We start from the raw sequence: 20584 nt of genomic DNA, 5'->3' as shown, positions 1-20584 counted from the left end.
TTGTGGCTCTTTGCTTGAGTGCTAAAGCACACAGAGCAGCGGTCTGCACAGGCAAGCATGCTGAGGGTAAGAAATAGCAAAGCCTGCGTGCAGCCTAAGCTGTAAATATGAAAGAAAATTAGCCAGCTTTCTACCCAGAAAAACTGTTTCCTTGTCCTTAATGATACGGTGGGTTGCAAACTGTGAAACGTCATTCGGGAGCTGAGCCCCGCATATGGTGCTCAGCGACTTTGTCTCCCCTGGCCTTCAGCAGGGTTTCGGTGGTGCTCATCTCTGTGCACGTGGGACTGCGTACAGCTCTTCCAAAATGCGAAGCACCAAGTGAGTGCGAAGCTTTGCCAGCCAGCTGGTTGATTAAAACCGCATGGGCATGAGTGGCGCACAGACCTTCAGGCAGGATGCTGCTGCTGGGAATTGCTGGGATCCCGCCTGGCAGGGGCTTTACGTAAGCTTAGCAGAGGTTTATGCAAGTGATGGTCAGCGAGCGGCAGTGCTTCGGCAGCTGCCTCTGCTCTGCAGAGGACGCGAGGCTGTACGGGCCGCCCCTTGGCTCAGGCGGCTGCGGCCCATACTTCCAGTGCTGGAGACCTGCAGAGTGCTCCCTCGTGTTGACCAAGAAGGCAGCCACAGCCTAACGGGAGGCTTTGCAGGGTCTGGTTTTGTGACCTGTGGGAGGGGGCTGCTTCTGTCTAGATGAAGGAAATAATTCAGGATTCATGTGTTGCTTTATAGTAATATCCCCTTAGTGCTAGTTCCAAAGATGATCAGGCCAGAGATGCTCTGTAGCCCAGAAGACTTGTTTGGTTACAGCACACAGCATCTGAACCAAAGGGCCAAATCCTTATTTAATCTATTGTCTTGCTGTTAAGTTCGCTAACCAGCTCTAGAAGGTCATCAGCTGTCTCAGTGTCAACAGTCCGCTTTGATCAGGGGTGTGATGTGGATGAAGACAACAGTTTGGTCGGTAGAGCCTGAGCAGTGTTCAGGGCGAGGGGAGCGGGCAGTGACACAGGGGCAGGTACTGAACAACAAGGAGCAAACCAGAAGCCAGAACTGGATATTGAAAAAGAAAAGAAATTCATTGGAGAGTTTTCCAGGGAAAAATATGGTGGAGCCCCAGAAGAAATTAGGGGTTTTCTTTTTCTACTGATGCACACATTTCACAGATTCTCAGCATCTGGATCTTGTCCTGTGTGCAGCAGACCTGCATGCTGCTTTAATGGCTGAATCAAGAGACTTTAAGGCTATTATTTCAATATTTTATGTTGACAATGTTTAAAGACAGAGGCTAATGAAGAATAATTATTTCCCCTGAGCACATACTCAGGCAACACTTAATTAAAAATTACATTTCCATCTAGGAAAATGTCACTCAGGATGTACCATCAGTTGCTTCTTGACTCAAAATGCAGGAATGGGAGATGCCGTAGCAGGGAAAGCTCTTGAGTAGGAGCTGACTGCCATGGAGACAGGAAACTGTCTGCTGTGGACACTGCTAAGCGTGGATGAGAATATGACCAAAGGTTGTTTCTCATATTAGTTTGGCTCTCTTACATAAAAACTGCAAGAGGCAGGGGGGAAATGCACCCTAGGGATCTTGCGATATCTACTTTAAGTGTGGATTTACAGTAAAAGTAAATAAATAAATAAGTCTGGGCAGTTGAACTCCTATGAATTAAAAGGTCAAATAATCACAAATCTGATGGCTTTTGCAAGAATTTGGCAGAAGAAATAAATGACCTTAAGTGTTCAGGACAAAGACATGGCCTGCGTTGCTGGACTGTGTGTATAACAACGTACCGTCTGTTTGTAGTGGAAAAAATCATTAATTCAGTTGGAGACTTCAGCTTTAAGAGTTGCTGAAGAGGATATTACTGAGTGGACGTGCCCTCCTAAAGTAAGGGGCGACTTGGAAACTTAAATCATTTTAAAATCAATGTATTGTACGACCTTAAGCAAGAACGAGGCTCCTCTGCTCCTTTTCCTATTTTGTGCAGAGCTGTTCAGGTGGAAGAAGGAAGTAATGCAGCAATGGGACAGGGTCATTACATTTTTTTTATCAAAACAGTATTAGCACCATTAATACTATTTTAAAGCTACGTTTCTCCTTATTATAAATGAAGTATAAATGGTAAATGCTGTATGTATTACCTTATTTAGTGAAATCCTGACAAATAAACACTGCCAGTCAAGAGCATTGCCTTTTAAATGATTTACTTGCAATGCAGTGCCATCCTGGATGGGGCTAGAATTGAAAGTGTTAATCTTTCTCGCTTTTCAGGTGATCCGTTCTGCTGCTGACTGGTCGGCTGGCATTAAATACCATGAAGAATCCATCCATAATGCTTACGTCAGCGTGATAAACAACAGCAAGCACTACATATATATAGAAGTGAGTAGACATGAGAGAAAGCACTGGCACTGTGAGCATGGCTTGCAGCCAGCAGGAGTGTGGTTCTTAAGGTTTGGTGTTACCTTTCCATGAATTTCAAGACGTGGGTATTAATACAGAATCTGCTCTGAATCTTGGGGGTTGTTTCCCCTGACTTCAGAGGTCTTTGGAGCAGGCTGATGGGGGTGGACAACAGCAGTCTTCTGACCATGAGGTGGGAGAAAGTTGGCCTCTCTTTTATGATCTTCTTGCCGGAATTGCCAGCAACTTCCGCAGCCTGTGCAATAGCCTTCCAGTCCCCTTGATGGCTTTGCTGTGTCCCTGGTGCATGCCGAAACCTGTGCACACGTGCGATGTATAGGTCTCACATCCATGCAGCCTTAGAGCCCGCAGGAGTCTCCTGTGTCAGAGCGAGACTCAGCGTTGCCTGAGCAGAGACATTTATTCTGCTGCTTTTTTTCAGCATCCTGTTTGGATGCTCTTTACGTGAACTGTCTAAAGAGTGTGATTATTTAATAAAGAATATTTCATTCCCTGAATGAAACACAAACACACATTTAATTAAAAAAAAATTAACATCCATTCAAACGACACAGAACACAGCTATCTTTAGTTGTTCTTGGCCTGAAATATAGTAGGGAAATATTTTCTGTTCGTCACTGGCAATGTCTGACAGTAGCTTTGCTTGCTTTTCCTGCAGAACCAGTTTTTTATTAGCTGTGCTGATGACAAAGTTGTCTGGAACAAGATAGGAGATGCAATTGCTCAGAGGATTCTTAAAGCTCACAGGTAACCTATTGTTAACGTGGCAATGAAAGACTTCCACGTGCATTTATAGAATGTGGTTTAAAATAGTACCTTAATAGACACAATTGTACAGTTGTTTTTCCAACGCAGCCCCTGTGTGATCTAAATTACGCTTTCTCTTGCAGCAGTGAGATTCTGCAGTGGTTTCTTTGCAACCAGGATGTGGTTTTCTGGACATACCCTGATGCAAATGTAATTTTTAGCTATGTAAACTGTTTGAAAAGCAAACCTTTTATACCTTGATTGAAATGCACCATGGTTCCCCAGCCAAACAGTCTTGAACTGAACAGTAAAGCAAGTTAACGGCTGAAATGGTTGAACTGGAGTATGTGGGTTATTTAAATTGTCTGTATATAAGATTGCTTTTAAATAGGTGACGCAAACACATTTTGAGGATTTGACTGCAGAGTTCAGCTGTTACTGTTTGAACAACTTTTTCTGATAAGCGAGGAGGATATTTACAACCTCCAGACAGCGCAAGGCAACTGTCGTTAGGTCCTAGATGGATCAAATCCAAATGTTTTGGACACTCCTTTAACTTGTGATTGCCTAACTCCATGATAACATTAATACCACAGGTAGTGGCTTGTCTTCACTTTGATCCTTGACAGCTTTACTTAAGGTCGCTCTTCCAGCGTCAGTCTTTAAGATACATATATGTCACGTTTTAAACCTCTGTCTAGGTCTTGCTGGGCTGATGTACAGAAAACTTTTTAAACTTTTCTTTCATTTCTCTTGCGCTTTTTCACTGTGCCTGAATAAGTTTCTTGCAGTGATTAGTTTTTCCATATTGTAGTTGTCCAGAGCTATGCAGAGGCTACTTTCTCAGAGGTGCCAAGAAGGTGGAGCTCTCTCGAGCCGCACAGATTTCCTTCTCTTTGGCACTTGAGCTTGGAAATTCCAGCTTGCGTAGAGGAGACCAACCTGAGACAGACAGTAACTGCTGCCTTTCAAACCCCACGGTGCAGGTACTATCTGGAAAGCCGTGCAAACTGCTATGAGACAAGCTCTATTCAGAGGCACTGTGGAAAGATAAGCAAGGGGGTTATCTGCTATACAATTAACAGCAGGGCAGAATAACAGGGTGGAGTTACTGTCTTGCGATCTGTGAGCAGCAATGCATAGCACAAATAATTGAAATATTCTAAGGATGAAAAACCAGGGTGGCCTTTCTCACGCAGGGTAGACCAGGAGTCATTCCAAGGCTGTGAAAGGTGGTAAGCAAAGTAAAAGCAATGGAATATGAATTAGGTATTGTGACAGTAATACGGGCATGCATCAAGAACGGGTATATCTGACTGAGCAGAACTGCCCCCTTCATGGGTGAGCTGCGGTAGCCGAGCAGCTGGAAATGGCCCTGCTAGTGTTTGCACTGCAACCTCGTGGCTCGCGGGCAGCCGGACGTGGGGGCTCTGTGCAGGTCTGCGTTCCTCTGGACAGCTGCTTCCCGCTCTTGCCCTTAGGACTGATTGTCGTGGGCGGTTTTCATGGACTTGCCTGCTTTTAGCAATGCTAGTGAGGTAGCAGCAAATTCCCAAGGTAATCTGTTAAGTTATTCCTCTTATATAAAGTTTATGTGCCAAGTATCATTCTGTCCAGGAAACAAAAAGTCCAATAAAAAAAATGAAGGGGCTCATACAAATTCTTCAGTGACCCATTTTCACATGTGGTGCTTGATTCATTTCTGCATTATTCCAGTTTTATGCCAGCGTGCTGTTGGTGGTTCCTCATTAAATATGAGTTTCAGCCCTGGTCTGCATGCTCCAGGGTGCTTGGCATTGCCTAAGATATAAAGTAAATTCAGACCTAATGGTTTTGTATGCAATGTATATGTTCTAAATTGTTGTGGGAGAAGAGAGCAGGTGAGGCAAAGGTGTTTGGCTGTGTAAATAAAGTTCTTTAGTTAAGTTTATACACTTCTCCCTCTTCTAGACTAAATATTTTCAATCTGTAATAGAAGAATATTTAGTATGTAATACCTATCTTTAATACCTATCTTTAATTAGTTTAATAAACACTGGGCTTAGACAAGCAAGCTGCCTTTTGTAGGATGCTTTTGTTGGTGGTTCTTTTTCATAATACAAATGCTGTTCATTTCGAAGTCTTTCCCACATACCTCTGCTGTCGTGTGTGGGTAAGACCTGGTTAACCGATTCTGAAGTCTGCTGTCAAATTAACTTTGTAACGCCGTGTAATGCAGCTATAAATAAGCGCTAATTCAAATTGAATAAATAGAGGTCTTCAATCTCTTACTCCCAGATCAGGTGAGACCCCGTTCTTCATGAATCCTTTGCTCTTAACCAAAGGCACAAATTTTACAAGGAAGGAGTCCGTTTAACAAAAATTGCAAACTGGCTCATCTTCAGACTGATTGATAATTGGTTTTGTCCTTATTAAACTGTGTTTGCCATCTAGTGGCAGGACCATTAAATGGAATTTCATCCTCCAGGGCACCGTAATGGGAACTACCGACACCCGGAGGCATCTTGAGAACTGAAGAAGAGCAGAAGGGGTCTGGTGTTTCAGGCATCAAGGAAAATACTAAAACTTGCTTTAAGAAAAGCCCCAAACAGCACAGTGATCTTAGCTATTGTAATCCAGAATTGGCTCACAGTTATGGTACTGTTTAGTTTGGGGAAACAAAGATGAAACTGAGTTTTTGCAGGTTGAATCAAATCAAATCAAAAATCAAATATGAATCAAATATTTGCCTTTCTGAATGGTCAATGTTTTGCTTATGTCCTCAGGTTTTTTTCTGTCTTTCCTGATGTTTCTGATTTCTAAAAACCAGAATGTAGTAGAAACTTGAGACTAGATTGTTTTTTTCTGCCTATGGCAACTCTGTGATTTTGGCTGTGGTCTGTAAGACAGTGTTACACATCAGTATGCAGCAGCATCAGTGAGGCTGCGCTATTAAGGTGCTCAAATGAACTTTTATAACGGCAGATGCAGCATGCAAGGTGATTAGCCTGTCCTTGCACTTCTGTGAAAACGTGTTTCTTTTCCTTTAGCTTCTTTTGTTGTCCTCTGTCGATAGTAAATTATTTCTTCTCTCCATGCTCATCTAAACATTTTGCTGAAGTACTGATTACAGGTGGTGAAGACCTGAAACTGGAAATACATTCCACACTTTGCTGCTGTAAAATTACAAAGAAATAGAATTTGCAGGCTAATATTCTCCCCAAACTATTGTTTTAGGGAAAACAAACGTTTCCGCGTATATGTGGTGATCCCACTGTTGCCTGGATTTGAAGGAGATATTTCGACCGGAGGCGGGAACGCGCTGCAGGCCATAATGCACTTCAACTACAGGTAATGTATGTGATCCTACACCAGGCAAGGTCACCTGAGACCTTCCAGGCCTCCCTGTGGTGCCGCGGATGGTGCCAAGGCTCCAGCTGTGATCATTGTGTTAGATGTTGTCCAAACAAGCACATAATGCCTGGAAAAGGAAAATAAAGCTGTTTGTTTATAGAGTTTTCACTCAGTACTTGAGCTTGTTTATTTGCTCCCCTCATGATTTGTGTGTTGCTGTATTTATTTTGCAGCAGTGACCTTAAACTGGGGTCGCATTTCTGAGCTGCCTTTGAGGCCTCTAGCCTACCTTTTAAGTAAATCTGAATTAGGCACGTGGCACTTTCCCGCGATACAAACCCTGGAATTGTTTGAAACAGGAAAATCTGTAGTGCCAGTTTTCAGATCTTTGGTAACAGTGAGAATCCATGTTTCTGTTTTCCTAGCTTTTGGACACAGCAGCAGAAAATAGACAGTGACCATGGTAGTTTTAATACATCTCTCATTAGGACATTATAGCCAAACCAGGAGGAATGTAGTCCTTAAGACCCAGTGCCCTCTGCTGGTAAATATTTAAATAGACACAGGGAAAAAATTCCTGAGCTCCGCTGTGACATTCCAGTCCCCTCTCACCTCTGTGGCCTTATACAAAAGCACCAATTCCTGATTCATCAGCTGCTCCCTATATGTAGCGTAAAGCTGCAAAATATATTTGTTTTCCTTTTTGCTCATCAAACCAGAATTTATTCATCTATAAGGTTTCTACCCTCCCATTCAATGTCACTGTTCTCTTCTAGAAACTTAGCTTGTACTGTGGCTCTTCCCGACGGTTTCAGTGGTGCTGTAATAACGTGGCTCTCTACAGTCCCAAGAAGTCCTAGCAGTATTAAAAACACTGGCTGTACTCAGGGAAGAGTGATGTATTTCACATCGCCGCTGCCAGCCGGAGGAGGGAGCACGGAGCCCTGCGAGTCTGTTAGCTCAGGAAATTCCTACCTGCTTTGTAGGGTGGAAATGCCGGGTTTTATTTCAGAATTTGCATTCCGGCCTGATGCTTCGCTTTGCTCCATCAGTCAGCACTGTGAGCGCAGTGAAGAGTGCGTTTTCAAACACGGGCGCGCCAGCAGCATTTAGGGAATCGGGAGCACAAAGTACGGATGTTTCCAGGGGCACTTGAAGCGCAGCAGGGCTCCTTTGAAAGACGAGCACGTAGAGGTGCCAGGTGGCCCTGCGGTGGGAGCAGAGCACAGTGATGGCAAGACGGCCAAGAAGGCAGCTGTGATGCGGTGTGCCTGGAGCGCGTGCAGTCTGCAGAGGTTACAGCTGCCCCCAGAGGGAAATCTCCCTTGGGGTGTCACCTGCCGGCTCGTTCCTCCCTCGCCCGGGCAGCCTCGCCTTTGCAAGGGCGAGTGGGGCAAGGGACGCCAGGAGGAGTGAACCAGCGTTTCTCCCAGACCAGGCCCTTTCCCCTGAGCTTTTCTTCTGCAAGGGCCACCATACTAGCGTTCTGCACATGGTGACGTTTTTTCTTGATGTCACTTCACATCCAGACCTCCGCTTTCCCTAAGAGCGGCTCAAACTTCAGTAGCCCCCATTTGTAACACTTCTGTTATCGTTGCTGTAGGCTTTAGAAGAAAGGTGCTTTCCCACGTGTAAGTTGATTAGTATGTGATCTTTCCAGAAAAGAGCAGTTGTTACATGTCAACATTTGTTTGGGAAAAATGTGTGCCCTGGAAGTACCGTTCTGCTTATAGGGGGTATGGAAACTGCACCTGGGTTTGTGCTTTACCTCGCTGAGTGAGTTCTGCTTCAGCATATGTCATTGCTTCGAATCACTGGTGTTGGTAACGGCTGCCTGCCTTCTTTCCAGGACCATGTGCAGAGGAGAGAATTCAATTCTGGGCCAGCTGAAGGCAGAGGGTAAGAGCTTTAGTCCTCTCCTGTATGATGTGTCTAGTCTTGGGACACCGCTGCTTGATAGATGGATCTATACAATATAAATCAGGTTCTCCAAGTGCAGGGTTATATAAACTGCAAGAGCAGGGAATGCTGCAGTTGTGGCATCTCCAGAAGAAGGGGAGAGGCCCCCCAAAAGCATCTCTGCTTCCTACAAAATACAATTAGGCAGCAAGGCCCTATCTGCAGCTCCTGTCTGGGCACAACTTGTACTGTGTGTTTCTTTTTAACTTGTGTTTGTTGTAGCAGACGGGTTTCAGGTTTTTCAATGAGGCATCGCACAGGTGTGCAGCAATGTATATTATAGCCTTGCCTGTCTGGTGAGCAATCTCTGCCTCTGTTGTTATCCCATCACTGAAGTTTATTAGGACGTGTGAGCCTTGGCTGATATTCAGACTTTGTATTTGGATGCAACCCTGATCTGGATGAGGGAAGGACCCAAGGGAAAGAGCACGGAGCAGTTGCAGCTGCTCGGGATCGTGTTATTTGGAACGCGTCCTGAACTGGGCCACGCTTCTGGGGAGCTGCAGGCCCTCTGCCTCCCCCCGCCCCAGTAAACCCAACCCTGGAATTGTTTCTGGCCTTCAGTGAACACACAGAGGAAAAACCTGCTTGATCGTAATGCTGGTTTTAGAGTTGCTTTCTCACCATGAGCATGCCTGCTTGAATGTGCTCTGGTAGAAATCAGAGCACCATGAAAAACACGTGTCATAAATGTAAGAGGCGTACATAATGCCTCATTCGTTCTAGTTTTCTGTATAAATCTGAGCTGCAGACAATTCACGTTAGCACATATTTTCCATACTGTGCGTAGACAAAACACCTGCTTAAAACCTCTTCTCTGCAGATCCTGCAGAAAAACAGTCACATAGTCCAGTTATTTTCAGACGCTCGTATCAATTGTGAGTACTTGCATGCTGCATAATGGGAGAGATTTGGGTCATTTTTTCACCAAGGTGAAGTATCTGAGCAGGCAGTGGATCAGAGCAGCACAGAGAGCCCACAGGCATTTTTTAAGTCTATTTTTGAAGAGACTTGCTTCTATTATCCGTTCGTTAAAAAAGATGTTAAAAGTAAACTGTGTTATTCATACTGGGCTTTATATAAAGAGGATCTTTTCTCTTTCTTTTCTCCTTCCCCCTTCCTCATCCCATCCCATTTTGTTCTTTTTTAATTTTCAGTTGGAGATAAGTGGATAAACTACATATCATTCTGTGGACTTCGAACATATGCAGAGTTGGAAGGAAAACTAGTCACTGAACTCATCTACGTTCACAGCAAATTGCTCATTGCTGATGACAACACTGTCATAATTGGTGAGCAGGGTGCTTGCGGGAGAGTTTTGCACCGTTTGATTATACCTGAAATATTCCCTTAGCTTCCTTGGCATGTACGAAGCTGCTATGCCATGTTCTTTTCTATGTTATGATTTCTTCCTAGTGAAATGTTTTGCAGTTAAAAAAACAAACAAATTCATGGATTAATGAAGAGGGTAGGCAGGAGAGAGAAAATGATTTGGAGGCCTGTCATTCAAATTTTTTTTAAGTTGTTTTAAATCTCTGTAATAGTTAAGAGAATCCCAGTGGAGGGAATTTTGTCCATCTGTCTCGTATCAAACTCTGCTCTAGCAGTAAAACTTGTGAGACTTGTCATCTGTTCCTTAAAGAACAGAATGTGCCGTAAAATTTGGAAGGTTTGGACAACATGTGTCATTTATCAACTCCATTTCCTAAGAATGGGGAAATATGTTATAACAAGTAATAGATAGCTTTTCATCTGACTCTGTTACCGTATTTATTGTGAGATCATATAGCAAAGACAAGAGAGCATGGGCTCTGAGTTATACGTTACAATAGGAAAGCAGAATTTGAGCCTGTTTCTTTAAAGAAACCCTTTTTGATCTGTAATATCAGTAATGAGAACTTTGCCAAAGAACCATTTAATACTAGATTTTGAAAGAATCAAAATATTTCCCTTCTTCAAAGCAGCAATATGGCCTGTAGTCTAGGACGCCTTGTGGTTAGGACATGGTTTGCCCTTCGGTTATCCTCTCGGGGGTCAGATCAGGTCTCTGGTATGCAGAACAGCCGAGAAATAGATTTATTATTATAGCAGTAGTGGTATTGTTGCAACTGCGATGGTCTGCAGGTCTGAGAGAGTGCTCTCTATTACTATTCGTCATGCCCATAAGCCTGCGGACTGATTTTTATATTGCGTGAACGTCAGGGCTGGCTGGTAAGGTGATGTGGAGTCTGCGTGTGCTGCCGGCGCAGGGGCTGGGCGCAGCTGCCAAGCGCAGCGCGGTTTGCGGGGCCGTGAGCACACCGGGCAGCGCTTCCCCTGCGCGTCCCTAGCGAGGGGCTGGCGCTCCCGGGGGAGTGCAAACCCCCAAAGAAGAGCTGCCAGAGGCTTGCACCTTGGTTGGGCACAAAACTGTCCTGGGTTAAGTTTTCTGAGACAGTTTCCTGCTGGTGGAATAGTTAGGACTTCGATTTGATTAGTTCACATCTCTACACGTTTCCACCTAAGAAAGAGACGGAGTGCGTGAAAGTAAAGTGCTGATCTGGCCACCGTGCAGGAGAGTCAGCCTTGTGGTGAGAGGGAAGGTCAAAATATTGTGAGGGGCTTGGCTCGTTTTTCCTCTTGAAGCGTTAACTCCTGTAGAGCGTATTCAGTCACTGGAAAGGCTGAACGGGTAACTAGTGCCTGGGGTCCCCTCTGTGGGAGTCAGATTAGGGAGTTAGGGTTGTCTGGAGACCTTTTGTTTGGTCATTTTTTGGGGTAGATGACTTGACGACTGCTGTCTCTTGTAGTGTCTTGCTGTTCTTCTCCCCTTGGGTGAAAAGTCCTATGGTATCCCCCTTCCTTTGCTTTCTGATGTCTGTGCGGGACAGAGAAAACTCGTTGGGGACTGAAGCCTCAAGCCAGTTTTGAGTAATCGTTTGGGCATCGCACCTCTGCACAGCACCCGGTTTCTGCGTGCGGGCAGGATGAGCTCCCACGCTCGGGGTGCAGCTGGTGACGGAGCTGCTTAGCTTCCAGCAGTGAGCCCCAGGCGCACGTGTCCCTCTGAGCCAGCTGGTAGCAAGCTGGTAGCGCATCTCGGTGAGGGGCTGCTTCATGAGGGGCACCGTCAGAGCCCAAGCAAAGTAGTATCTAGCAAGGAACGAAGCAAAACAAGGTGGCTGCAATAACCTGACGGCACTCAAGAGAAGCGTGCCGGAACAGGGTGACGGACGGTAGTGCGGCAAGAGGGGAAACCAGTTCTGATTTGTGACCAAAGGGAATGTTTCCCAGGGCTGCCAAGCTGCAAACTGCCTCCAGAATATCTGTCAGTCCCACACCCATGTGATACGTGCCCTGTCCGTGCATTCTGAAAGTGCCCCCTATTATTTGGGGGATTTGGGTTTTATACAGCTTGCACTAGTGCTGCAGCAGTCGCAGAATGAAGAATAGAAAAGAAACAATCCCCTTGGTGAGATCGCTCTCCAAACCCCATGTTTTACTGCATTAACAGTGATTGTGACTGAGCAAACAACTCTTGCGCGCACAGATATTAAAACGTGGCCCCTGGCGATACTGGAAGTTCTGGGTGTTAGTTACCCATAGCCAGATCCTGCCCCCTGCCTTGGCGCAGTGTCGATGGAAGTGACTTTTTTCTTCCTAAATCCACCTTCCTAAAACCTCCTAGCCTCCAAATACAAATGATACATTTTCCCTCCTGACGTTACTAAAGATTGAGAGGATATACCCATAGAGCCTGTCCTGCTCCCTTAACTTATTATCCAAACCAAACGCAGTTAAGACCTTTGAATGCTGTGGTATCATTCAGCAAAAGCACCTGGGAGGTTACAGAGAAATTAAACTTTTTAAAATGTTGGCATTGGCTTGACTATAATTTAACCTTTCCCTTCTCCAAAGACTCTCCTGGAGTCTTTGTTTCCTTCTGTAAGGAGGTGCCTTTGGTAGGGGGTCAGCTCTGACAGACCTTCATCTCAAAACCCTCACTTCTGAGCAGCTGAAACTGTGTCACGAACGAGCATGAAAGGGGGGGTGCTCATGAGATACATGCATTGATTTTCTCTGGTTTCAAAAATAAATGGAAGTAACTCAGTCCAGCCCTCTGTCTTCTACTGGCAGGGAAGAGACTGTTAACCTCTGCACTCTCCTTGGGCTTTGTCACTTGAGTTGGAAGTCATGGGGGGCAGCTGAACGTGGATGGGCTAATTTTACCTAGCTAAGCTCATATACGTTTCCCACGCACAGACGAAGGATGCAGTAGGGTGGACAGTGCAGTGGAGCGACAAGGGGTGGCTGGCGGTGGTGGAGGATACGCAGAAGAGCATAAGCGTGGAAGAGAGCTGAAGCGATGCTTCCTTTGACGTAGAGTCGCACGCCCGCGGGTGTCTGGGCTGTGCCTTTGCACTGAGCGTCTGGAAATCCCAGGCCCCGAAATACTGACGGCTCTTGCCTAGGGGCTGTGGTGACCTCTGGGGACTGGACGCGTGCTGCTGTGGTTTACTGTAGTTGCTTTGTTTTCTTCCTCTCAAGGCTCCGCTAACATCAACGACCGCAGCATGCTTGGGAAACGGGACAGTGAAATAGCAATCATCGTGCAGGACACGGAAACCATCCCCTCCATGATGGACGGGGAGCACTACAGCGCTGGAAAGTTTGCTCAGTCTCTCCGCCTTCGATGCTTCAGGTACGACCGATGGCAATTCCTGAATGCCGTAGGGAGAACCAAGACCACGGCGCTTTCCCCGGCTGCCCAAGCACTGTTGGGCCTCGCCGCTCCCAGGCAGGAGCGGGTATCTGTGCAGAGCTTGCTCAGATTTACGCCTGGTGAAAGGGGTCAAAGCCTTTAAAACCAATGGAGCTTCAGATGCTTATTTAGATTTAGCTTTGCCTGGCCTCCATTTAGCCCAGAGAGTTTTACTGTTGCCTGGAGTTAACGTGTCTCATGTGGTCCCTTTCCTCAGCTCAGCAGTGGTTTGGCTTACAAATCATTTTGCTCAAGCATTTGACTAAGAGAGCTCATAAACAAGACAGTGATATTTTGCCTCCAGATCCTGTTTTCACACACTCTCAATTTTGGGTAGTGGTGTCTCTCTCTTTAATGGAAGTTTGTTCACTCAGAGCAACCATCTGGCCCACAAAACAGCCATTTTTTCATTAAGACCTTTTTCTCCCCGTCCCATTTCCCATCTGGACAGTTATTAAACAGAAAGAAAGGAGAAAATAAGGCAGCTTTAAGGCTGACAGACTATTGTAGGGGCAGCAGGGAGCAGGCAAGGCGTTCTCGGAGCACCCAGCAATGTTTATTGGCAATTCACAAGGAAACTCTCTTTCCTGGTGTTTCGGTGAGGGGGAGTGGAGTGAATGCGCTCAGTGCTCAGGGGACACAGGGCCCGACGCGGGACCCTGCAGGGTGTTGAACCCATAAGGCACATGCTCAGCTCTCATGGCAATGGCTTCCTCATATTTCAAATAGATTAATTTTAATCCTCTCTACTATTTGCCTTTGGAAAACCTGCTGTCTTCCTAAGGGGTAGCTTTTCAATCCCTGACGGGTGATGTTGGCCACACTCAGGTGCGTCTGCACATGACCTAGTACAGAAAGGCTGGAAACTCTAGGCACTATTGCAAACAAGTAATAATAAAAGTAATAACACAGCTCTTCAGTATTAGCCGCAACTTCAGGATGTTTTTGAGGTAAGGTAATTTAGTAGCTGCCTCTGGCATTCTCTTATCAGCTGCTCTTGTTTTCCTTCTGAAGCTGTGGAAGACAAGAATAATGTTCCCACTGTCTCGGCTTCTGTTGGCACAAATTCTTTTGTCTTCTCTTTTCAGGGTTGTACTTGGCAGCTCTGATCTCAATTCAGACCACCAGGATCCCGTCTGTGACAAATTCTTCAAGGAGGTGTGGATTGCAACAGCAGCCCGCAATGCCACCGTCTTCGATAAGGTGAAGCATACGGTTCCTTTTCCCATTCTCCTTCCAGCTTCCTTGTTCTCAGGAGATGTAAATAGGAGAAGCAGCAACTTGTGTTTGGTGGCAAGAGGGGACAGGAAAGGGAAGCGAGTTCGGCTCCTAGAGTCGGTCAGAGATGTTTTGAAAGAACACATAGTTTCAGTGAAATGCACAAGCTGCAAACAAGAAATTGGACTGGACTTTGTGTCCCCTCAAATAACGGTGGCAGCCCAAGAAGGAGCAGTTGTGATTTCTCCTTTTACTTGTATCAGCTGTAGCTCCAGTGAAACACTCCCGGTTTACTTCTTCCAGTTGGCCACAGTGTAAATGGAGTAGAAGTAAATTATTTGCTTCTGTTTTCCAGTAATCTTTCTGAAGTGATCAGAAAAAGCCCTGGAGTTTCCCCTCTTCATGCCCTAACTGTATGATGGATTTGTGCATACCTTCTCCTTCCCCGTTGTCCAGACTGTTAACTGAGTCACTTCCATCCAGAGGCATATTTACGTTATATTCTGAGTTTTTCTTGGGAACTGTATATTGCAGTATTGCCCCTGCTCTGACATACCACCTCTTCTTTCTGTTTTGATCAGGTTTTCCGATGCCTTCCCAGTGACCAGGTGAATAACTTAGCCCAACTGCGTGATTTCATCAACAAACCAAAATTAGCAAATGATGATCCTGTGAAAGCAGCAGAAGAATTGAAAAAGATTCGTGGGTTTCTAGTACAATTCCCCTTTCATTTTCTGGAGGAAGAATACTTGCTTCCTTCTGTTGGAACAAAAGAATCCATGGTACCAATGGAGGTTTGGACTTAAGAAGATTGAGACTGCTTTACGTTTAAAAGTCTAGTTCTCTAAAGACAAGTTTATGAACAGTATAGGATTTCAGAAAGTTTTTTTTTGCGAAGGGAGGCAAAAAAGGTCTCTGCCAAACTAACGTGCCTTTCGTAAGGATTTTGGTGGAGGAACTTCAAGCAAATTGACACTAACAAAGGAGAGGATCAAAAAGACTTGGGAATTATGACAAATGAGAAGTTTATTCTCTGAAGAAGTTACTACTTTAGACAATTTCTGAGCACCTAAAGGATGCAGGCTGCTTCCTAGGAAGGGAAACAAATCCTAATACATATTATTACTACTGCCAGCGTGGTTGTAATGTACAGTAATTGTGATGTGGCTACGCAGGAGCTGCAGGATGCGTGTGCTTTGTAGAGCTTTCAGATATCAGTGCGTTTGCTTGCTGGAGCCCCCTCATCTCATCGCTGTTCGTATTCTGCCGGGATGCTTCTCGCGGCTCTGGCATTGTTGGGAAGTGCTGCTCGATGCTGTCTTGGGCATTCCTACGATCACAGCTTGTCAAGGGTAGATGTTGCATTTCTGTTTTGGGAACAGGCTAACAATTTTTTATCAGAATCAGTATTTTGGTCTCTTTTCCCCTCTTAGCGGGGGGAAATGTTTTTACCACAGCTAGAGCAATCAGCAATCCTCACAATACACAGCATGGTGCTGTGTAGATCTTAGCAAAGCTCGATGGATCTAAAGGTGTCAGAAATCACTAGTTTTCTGGCTATTACAGACGTGTAGTACATCAATTGGTTTAAACTGCAGGAAGGCTTTCTCCAAGAGAGAAACAAATTTTAAACTGAAGCCTTAGATCTTCCTTGCTGAAGGAAAGTGATGTGCTATGTGTGACAGGGAAGAGAAACTCAAAAGCAAGCCTGGCCAGGTTCAGCTCTGTGCTTTGGATCCTTTACCCATGCATTTATATTGCATTAAATATATACACTTCTCTTTCCATTCCTTTTTCTCCCTATTTGAAAGAAGGGAGAGCTGAAATGTCAGGCCAGCTGTGCTCAAACTAAGCTCACATCTTTTTTTCCCCCCACTCTGTAGATTGGGTGAATGCAAAGGAGAAGGGGAGAGCTTGTGCCTGTGCTCTACTTTGTTATTAGACTGGCCACAATCGGTCATGCAGAACATGTCTTCCCAAGTACAGGTAAAACTTAACACGTCCAGTCCTGTTTTGCATTTGTGTAAGATGGTTTGCAAAACTCTTTTGCATCTCGCTGGGTAGTGAATCAGCCATGCATATACTGCATCCCTGGGCAGAACACTGCCGCTCCTGGGTCAGGACGTTGCCCGGTTGGTGCCGCCCTCGGTCTGTATGCTGTCCTCCGTCCCTTGCATCTCCCGATTTCATGTCCTCCCTGTAATCCCAGCTGTAAGCTGTGTGCCCCAGGGGGTGGGAATGCCCTGTTGAACACTAAGAGAGCAGGTTGTTAGAAATACCTAACGAGAGGGTCTGGTGTGTGAAAGAGGGAAGCTGAGCTCCTCTGCCGAGAGTGCTGCCAAGGGGAACGCCTTCGCTAGCTGGACTGCAGGCGTGATGGTCCTCAGCCCTGTGTTCCTCGAAGTGCTCAATGCTCTTTAGTCAAAAGACCAGATGAACTTTTATTTACTTCAGTTAGAGAAAAAAAAAAAAAGAGTGTTCATAGGAAAGTTTCTTCTTTCCTTTGAGCTTTCAACAGTCGTATTTGTTTTTAACTGGAAAAGAAACACACCGTTCCTCAAGCTAACCCTAAAATATGGCTGGCACCATCTCTTACGTTTTAGCTGACTGTCTTCTGTATCTTAAATGTAAATAGGTACCAAGTAATTTTGTATGCTGCGTCACCTGAGAGAGTAACAAACAAACATTCCTCAAGGGCAGCCAAAGTTTCAGCCAGTTGCTACAACTTCTGCTGTTTTCTGCTCATGTTTTATAGGTGCAGTTGTGAATTAGACTCCTTTATAGTTGGTCAATCTGTGGTCTGGTTCGCCTGTTGGAAATGCATGCGCAGTGCTTGAGCTGATGATCTTGACTGGTCCGGGGGATTGAGGCTTTTGGCCGGTGCACTGTAAATAGATGAGTATGTTCCCTTGATTATTTCCCTTAAAAACCTGCCCTGGGGTCACCCCTGCTGAGCCAGAGCAATGCGCCGTGCCCTGAGCATTTGCAATCAAGAAAAGATCAAAGGTGTCTTGGTATTTCATGCTGGTGCTAGCTAGTTCGGAGCTTTTTCTCTCCTGACGTGTTTTCAGCTCTTTTGGTTTGAACAACGCTGCTAACTTGGAACAATTATAGCCTGTCGGAGAATCCGTGTAAGGTGCATAGATCTGTATTCGTCGCTGAAAAGGAAGCGTTCACCCACACCACGGTCACATGTGAACCCTGAAGAAGTGTGTGATTCGTGTCATCTTCTAAGTGCTCTTACTGTCCCCGTCCCCCTATAGCAATGATGCTTACAATCGTCGAATCGCCCTGGTGTTATCTCTTGAGGCAGTAGCTAGGTGTGGGGGCTTCATCGCTCCAGTGGCACTAAATCCCCCTCTCCCAGGCTGCGTTAGGGAAAAGCCACCCAAGCCCCGCACGGCTCGGAGCGCCCTGCGGTGACTGCCGCTCCCAAAGGACCAAGCAGCCGGCAGAGCCACCGGGATCACGATTAATTCGGTGATGCTGTACGAGGTGCTAATTCCGAAGGGCTTTCGGTGCTGAAGTAGCAAACAGGCCTCGCGTGGGCTCCCTGCGCAGGAGCAGGTTTCTCTCAGTCTAAGCGGAGAATCCGCTTTTGATGCGTTCACCCCTTCGCTGTGGCGGTGCTCAACTCCCGATATCGGGGGGAGTTTTTGCACGTGTGTGTGTGTGTGTGTGTCTGTGTGTTGTTTTTCCTTCCTGGAGAGAGGGGAAAGGAATAACGTTGGTATTCAAATGAGAATAAGAGCAGCACAGAAGAGGGCTGTAGCGTCGGGTTTGACGCCTCCGCGCAGAGCCCGCGGTGCCGGCTGCGTGCGGCCGCTGCCGCCCCGCTCCGACAGCCCCCGTCCGTCCCTGCGCGCGCGCCGGGCTCCTGGGGATCGCCTGGCAACTGGAGTTTTCTTTCTTATATTAAGAAGCCGCTATCAGGGTGAGGTTTAACACCTTGAGAGGGTTTATTTCTGTACCTAAACAATCACTACGTAGTACCATAGTGTTTTTACTTTTAATACGTTCACCAGACTGCAGAGGGATCGCTTGCAAACGTACAGTACGGCAACTAGTGATGTGGGTTCAGGTCCTAGCAAGCCCTGAAACAGCTGTTTCTTGTGGAATTTACTTGTTAGAACTATAAGAAATGAGAGAGGTTTTTTTTGTAGTTCAACCTGAGTAAAGACTTTCCTTTTTTTTTTTTTTTTTTAAATGTATTCCTTAATAGGTGCCACTCTGAGAATTCACACTCGTTACTACATCTTTATATATTTTTAAATATTGTGATATTTTAATATATATATTTTGTTGTTTAGAGGTTGGATTGGATAAACTTAGTATGGAATTGATGCATGGTTTTTTAAAAAAAGAGGGATAAAATGCCATCGTATTTAAGAACTTGACAAAATATAATTTGTAGAAGAAATGCTCCAGTGCTCCAGGGCAGATGAAGTGCTCAGCTCGGCTCCTGGTGTCTCAGTCTCACCTTGCTGCGGTTGGGCATGTGCAGAGGAAGCGTCTTTGCAGCCTGATCTTTGCAGTCGGCTGATGTAAAAATGGGGTTGTCCCCAAGCAAGCAAGTGCATTTGTCATTTTTCATCCTAAGAAGGGAATGTTTTAACTAAGGCAAACACATAAAAAATCTCTTGGTATTGTAAAGTGAGACTTCACCTTTACCAGTGAAAGTGCACGTGGGGAGAAAACCTCAGCAGGCCCATGCCAGGCAAACATGTTTCTCGTCCAAGGCAGCCACCAGTAAAGTTGCTTGGCTTGTTGTGAGCTTTCCTAGATTAAATCCCAAACACTCTTCTTTAATTTCTTTTGATCAAGTTTGAGAACATGATTTCACAATCCTGGTGCTGTCCCCCCTCAGTGAGGGTTTTGCTTAGGTGAGACCCTGATGGTAATAATTCACAGTATCGTTATTTCTTCCAGGGAAACATCCGTGTACAATCAGACTCAGTCTTGGCTTGCTGTTGTTCTTTCAGTGTAATAAATTTTGTTGTGCATTCGTAGTAAACATAGTATGGGTTGCGTAACTTATGTACGGAAGCTGCACTTGTGGGCCACAGAAGGAGACGTCTGAACGGTCCTTTCGATGAGCGCGATTTCCTTTTCCTCCTGCCAAATGGAAAGACCCAAATCCACGCAGGTCAGGTCTAAACCGACCTGCCTCGCTCCGCTGCAGAGCTGCTGCACCGTTGGTGCCGGTGGCCCCGACTCGGGGAGGGGCCCGCAAGACTTCAGTGCATTCGCGCAGCCTTTCGCGGCCCTGATTCCGCAAAGCCGATTCGAATGGGCAACCTCTTCTGCATCGCTGCTGACATCGGGACCTTGTCAGGACCAAGGCTGAAGCCAGGAGCGCGACACCGTGGCGGTGAATCAAGTTGCACGTGCAGAGCTGAGGTAAATCGAGGTGGAACAGACCCACAGACTAAATGACAGCTGAATGCAACGATCCTTTTGGGGTCTTTTTTTTGGCCTGTTTTACTATTGTATTTTCAAGTCTTGCTGATTATTCTATTTTTAACCTCCCAATGTGTTTTCATAAAATCTCATAGCTGTAAATAATTCTTATTTACCTGACTCTTTCCTGACACTTGGGAAATGAGAGAAAAGAGTGTCAAAATTCACAGTTCTGGGAATGTTTCTCTGAATCGTGTCTCTGGCTAAACTCATCAACAAAACGAGAGCTTCCGTTTCCGACGTGAGCGCAGGTCTTTGCGCCTCCCCCTCCCAGCGGTGCAGCTGCGAACACTGACTATCCCTTCCGTGAAGGCTGCTGGATTTGACCGTTTTGTACCCTTGTTTCCGCTCATGACTGCTTTCCTTCCCACTCGGTTTGTATTTGGTAAACGAATGTGTATTAATAGACTGAAAATACAACTGAACATCATGTGTCAAAGCGCTTGGGTCTGGTCTTGTTTCTACTTGTGTCGGGAAGGGTGGTGGCGGCGTGACGGGAGAAGGCCCGGAGTTGCGAGAAAAAGGGCTGGACCGAGTCATTCGAATTGTCCCAGGAGAGAGAGACTGAAGTAAAACAGCATAGGAAGAGAAAGCCGGGCTTCTAAATAAATAAGTAAATCCTGCTTTAATAATCCAAAGGCATTATGAAAGGCATAGACAAAAAACGTCCATCTGCAAATTAGAATTAACTT

General features: G+C 45.7%; 1 protein-coding gene across 8 annotated transcripts in view; it reads left to right on the top strand.

Annotated features, from left to right (window-relative positions):
* Positions 1-20331, top strand: part of PLD1 (phospholipase D1) — a 90368-nt gene extending 70037 nt beyond the window's left edge. For all 8 annotated transcript variants that reach the window (XM_067301617.1, XM_067301618.1, XM_067301616.1 and 5 more), the window contains 8 exons: positions 2282-2392; positions 3093-3181; positions 6398-6511; positions 8364-8413; positions 9631-9765; positions 13001-13154; positions 14303-14417; positions 15014-20331. In XM_067301617.1, the coding sequence (XP_067157718.1) occupies positions 2282-2392; positions 3093-3181; positions 6398-6511; positions 8364-8413; positions 9631-9765; positions 13001-13154; positions 14303-14417; positions 15014-15238 (993 nt within the window). In that variant the 3' untranslated portion in view covers positions 15239-20331. The remainder of the gene's footprint in view (positions 1-2281; positions 2393-3092; positions 3182-6397; positions 6512-8363; positions 8414-9630; positions 9766-13000; positions 13155-14302; positions 14418-15013) is intronic.
* The last annotated feature ends 253 nt before the right edge of the window (positions 20332-20584 follow it).

Source organism: Apteryx mantelli, chromosome 9 (genome assembly GCF_036417845.1).
Source record: "Apteryx mantelli isolate bAptMan1 chromosome 9, bAptMan1.hap1, whole genome shotgun sequence".
Classification (NCBI taxonomy): Eukaryota; Metazoa; Chordata; class Aves; order Apterygiformes; family Apterygidae; genus Apteryx; species Apteryx mantelli.
The sequence above is the reverse complement of the archived record's forward strand: the minus strand, read 5'-3'. Positions and strand labels throughout refer to the sequence as shown.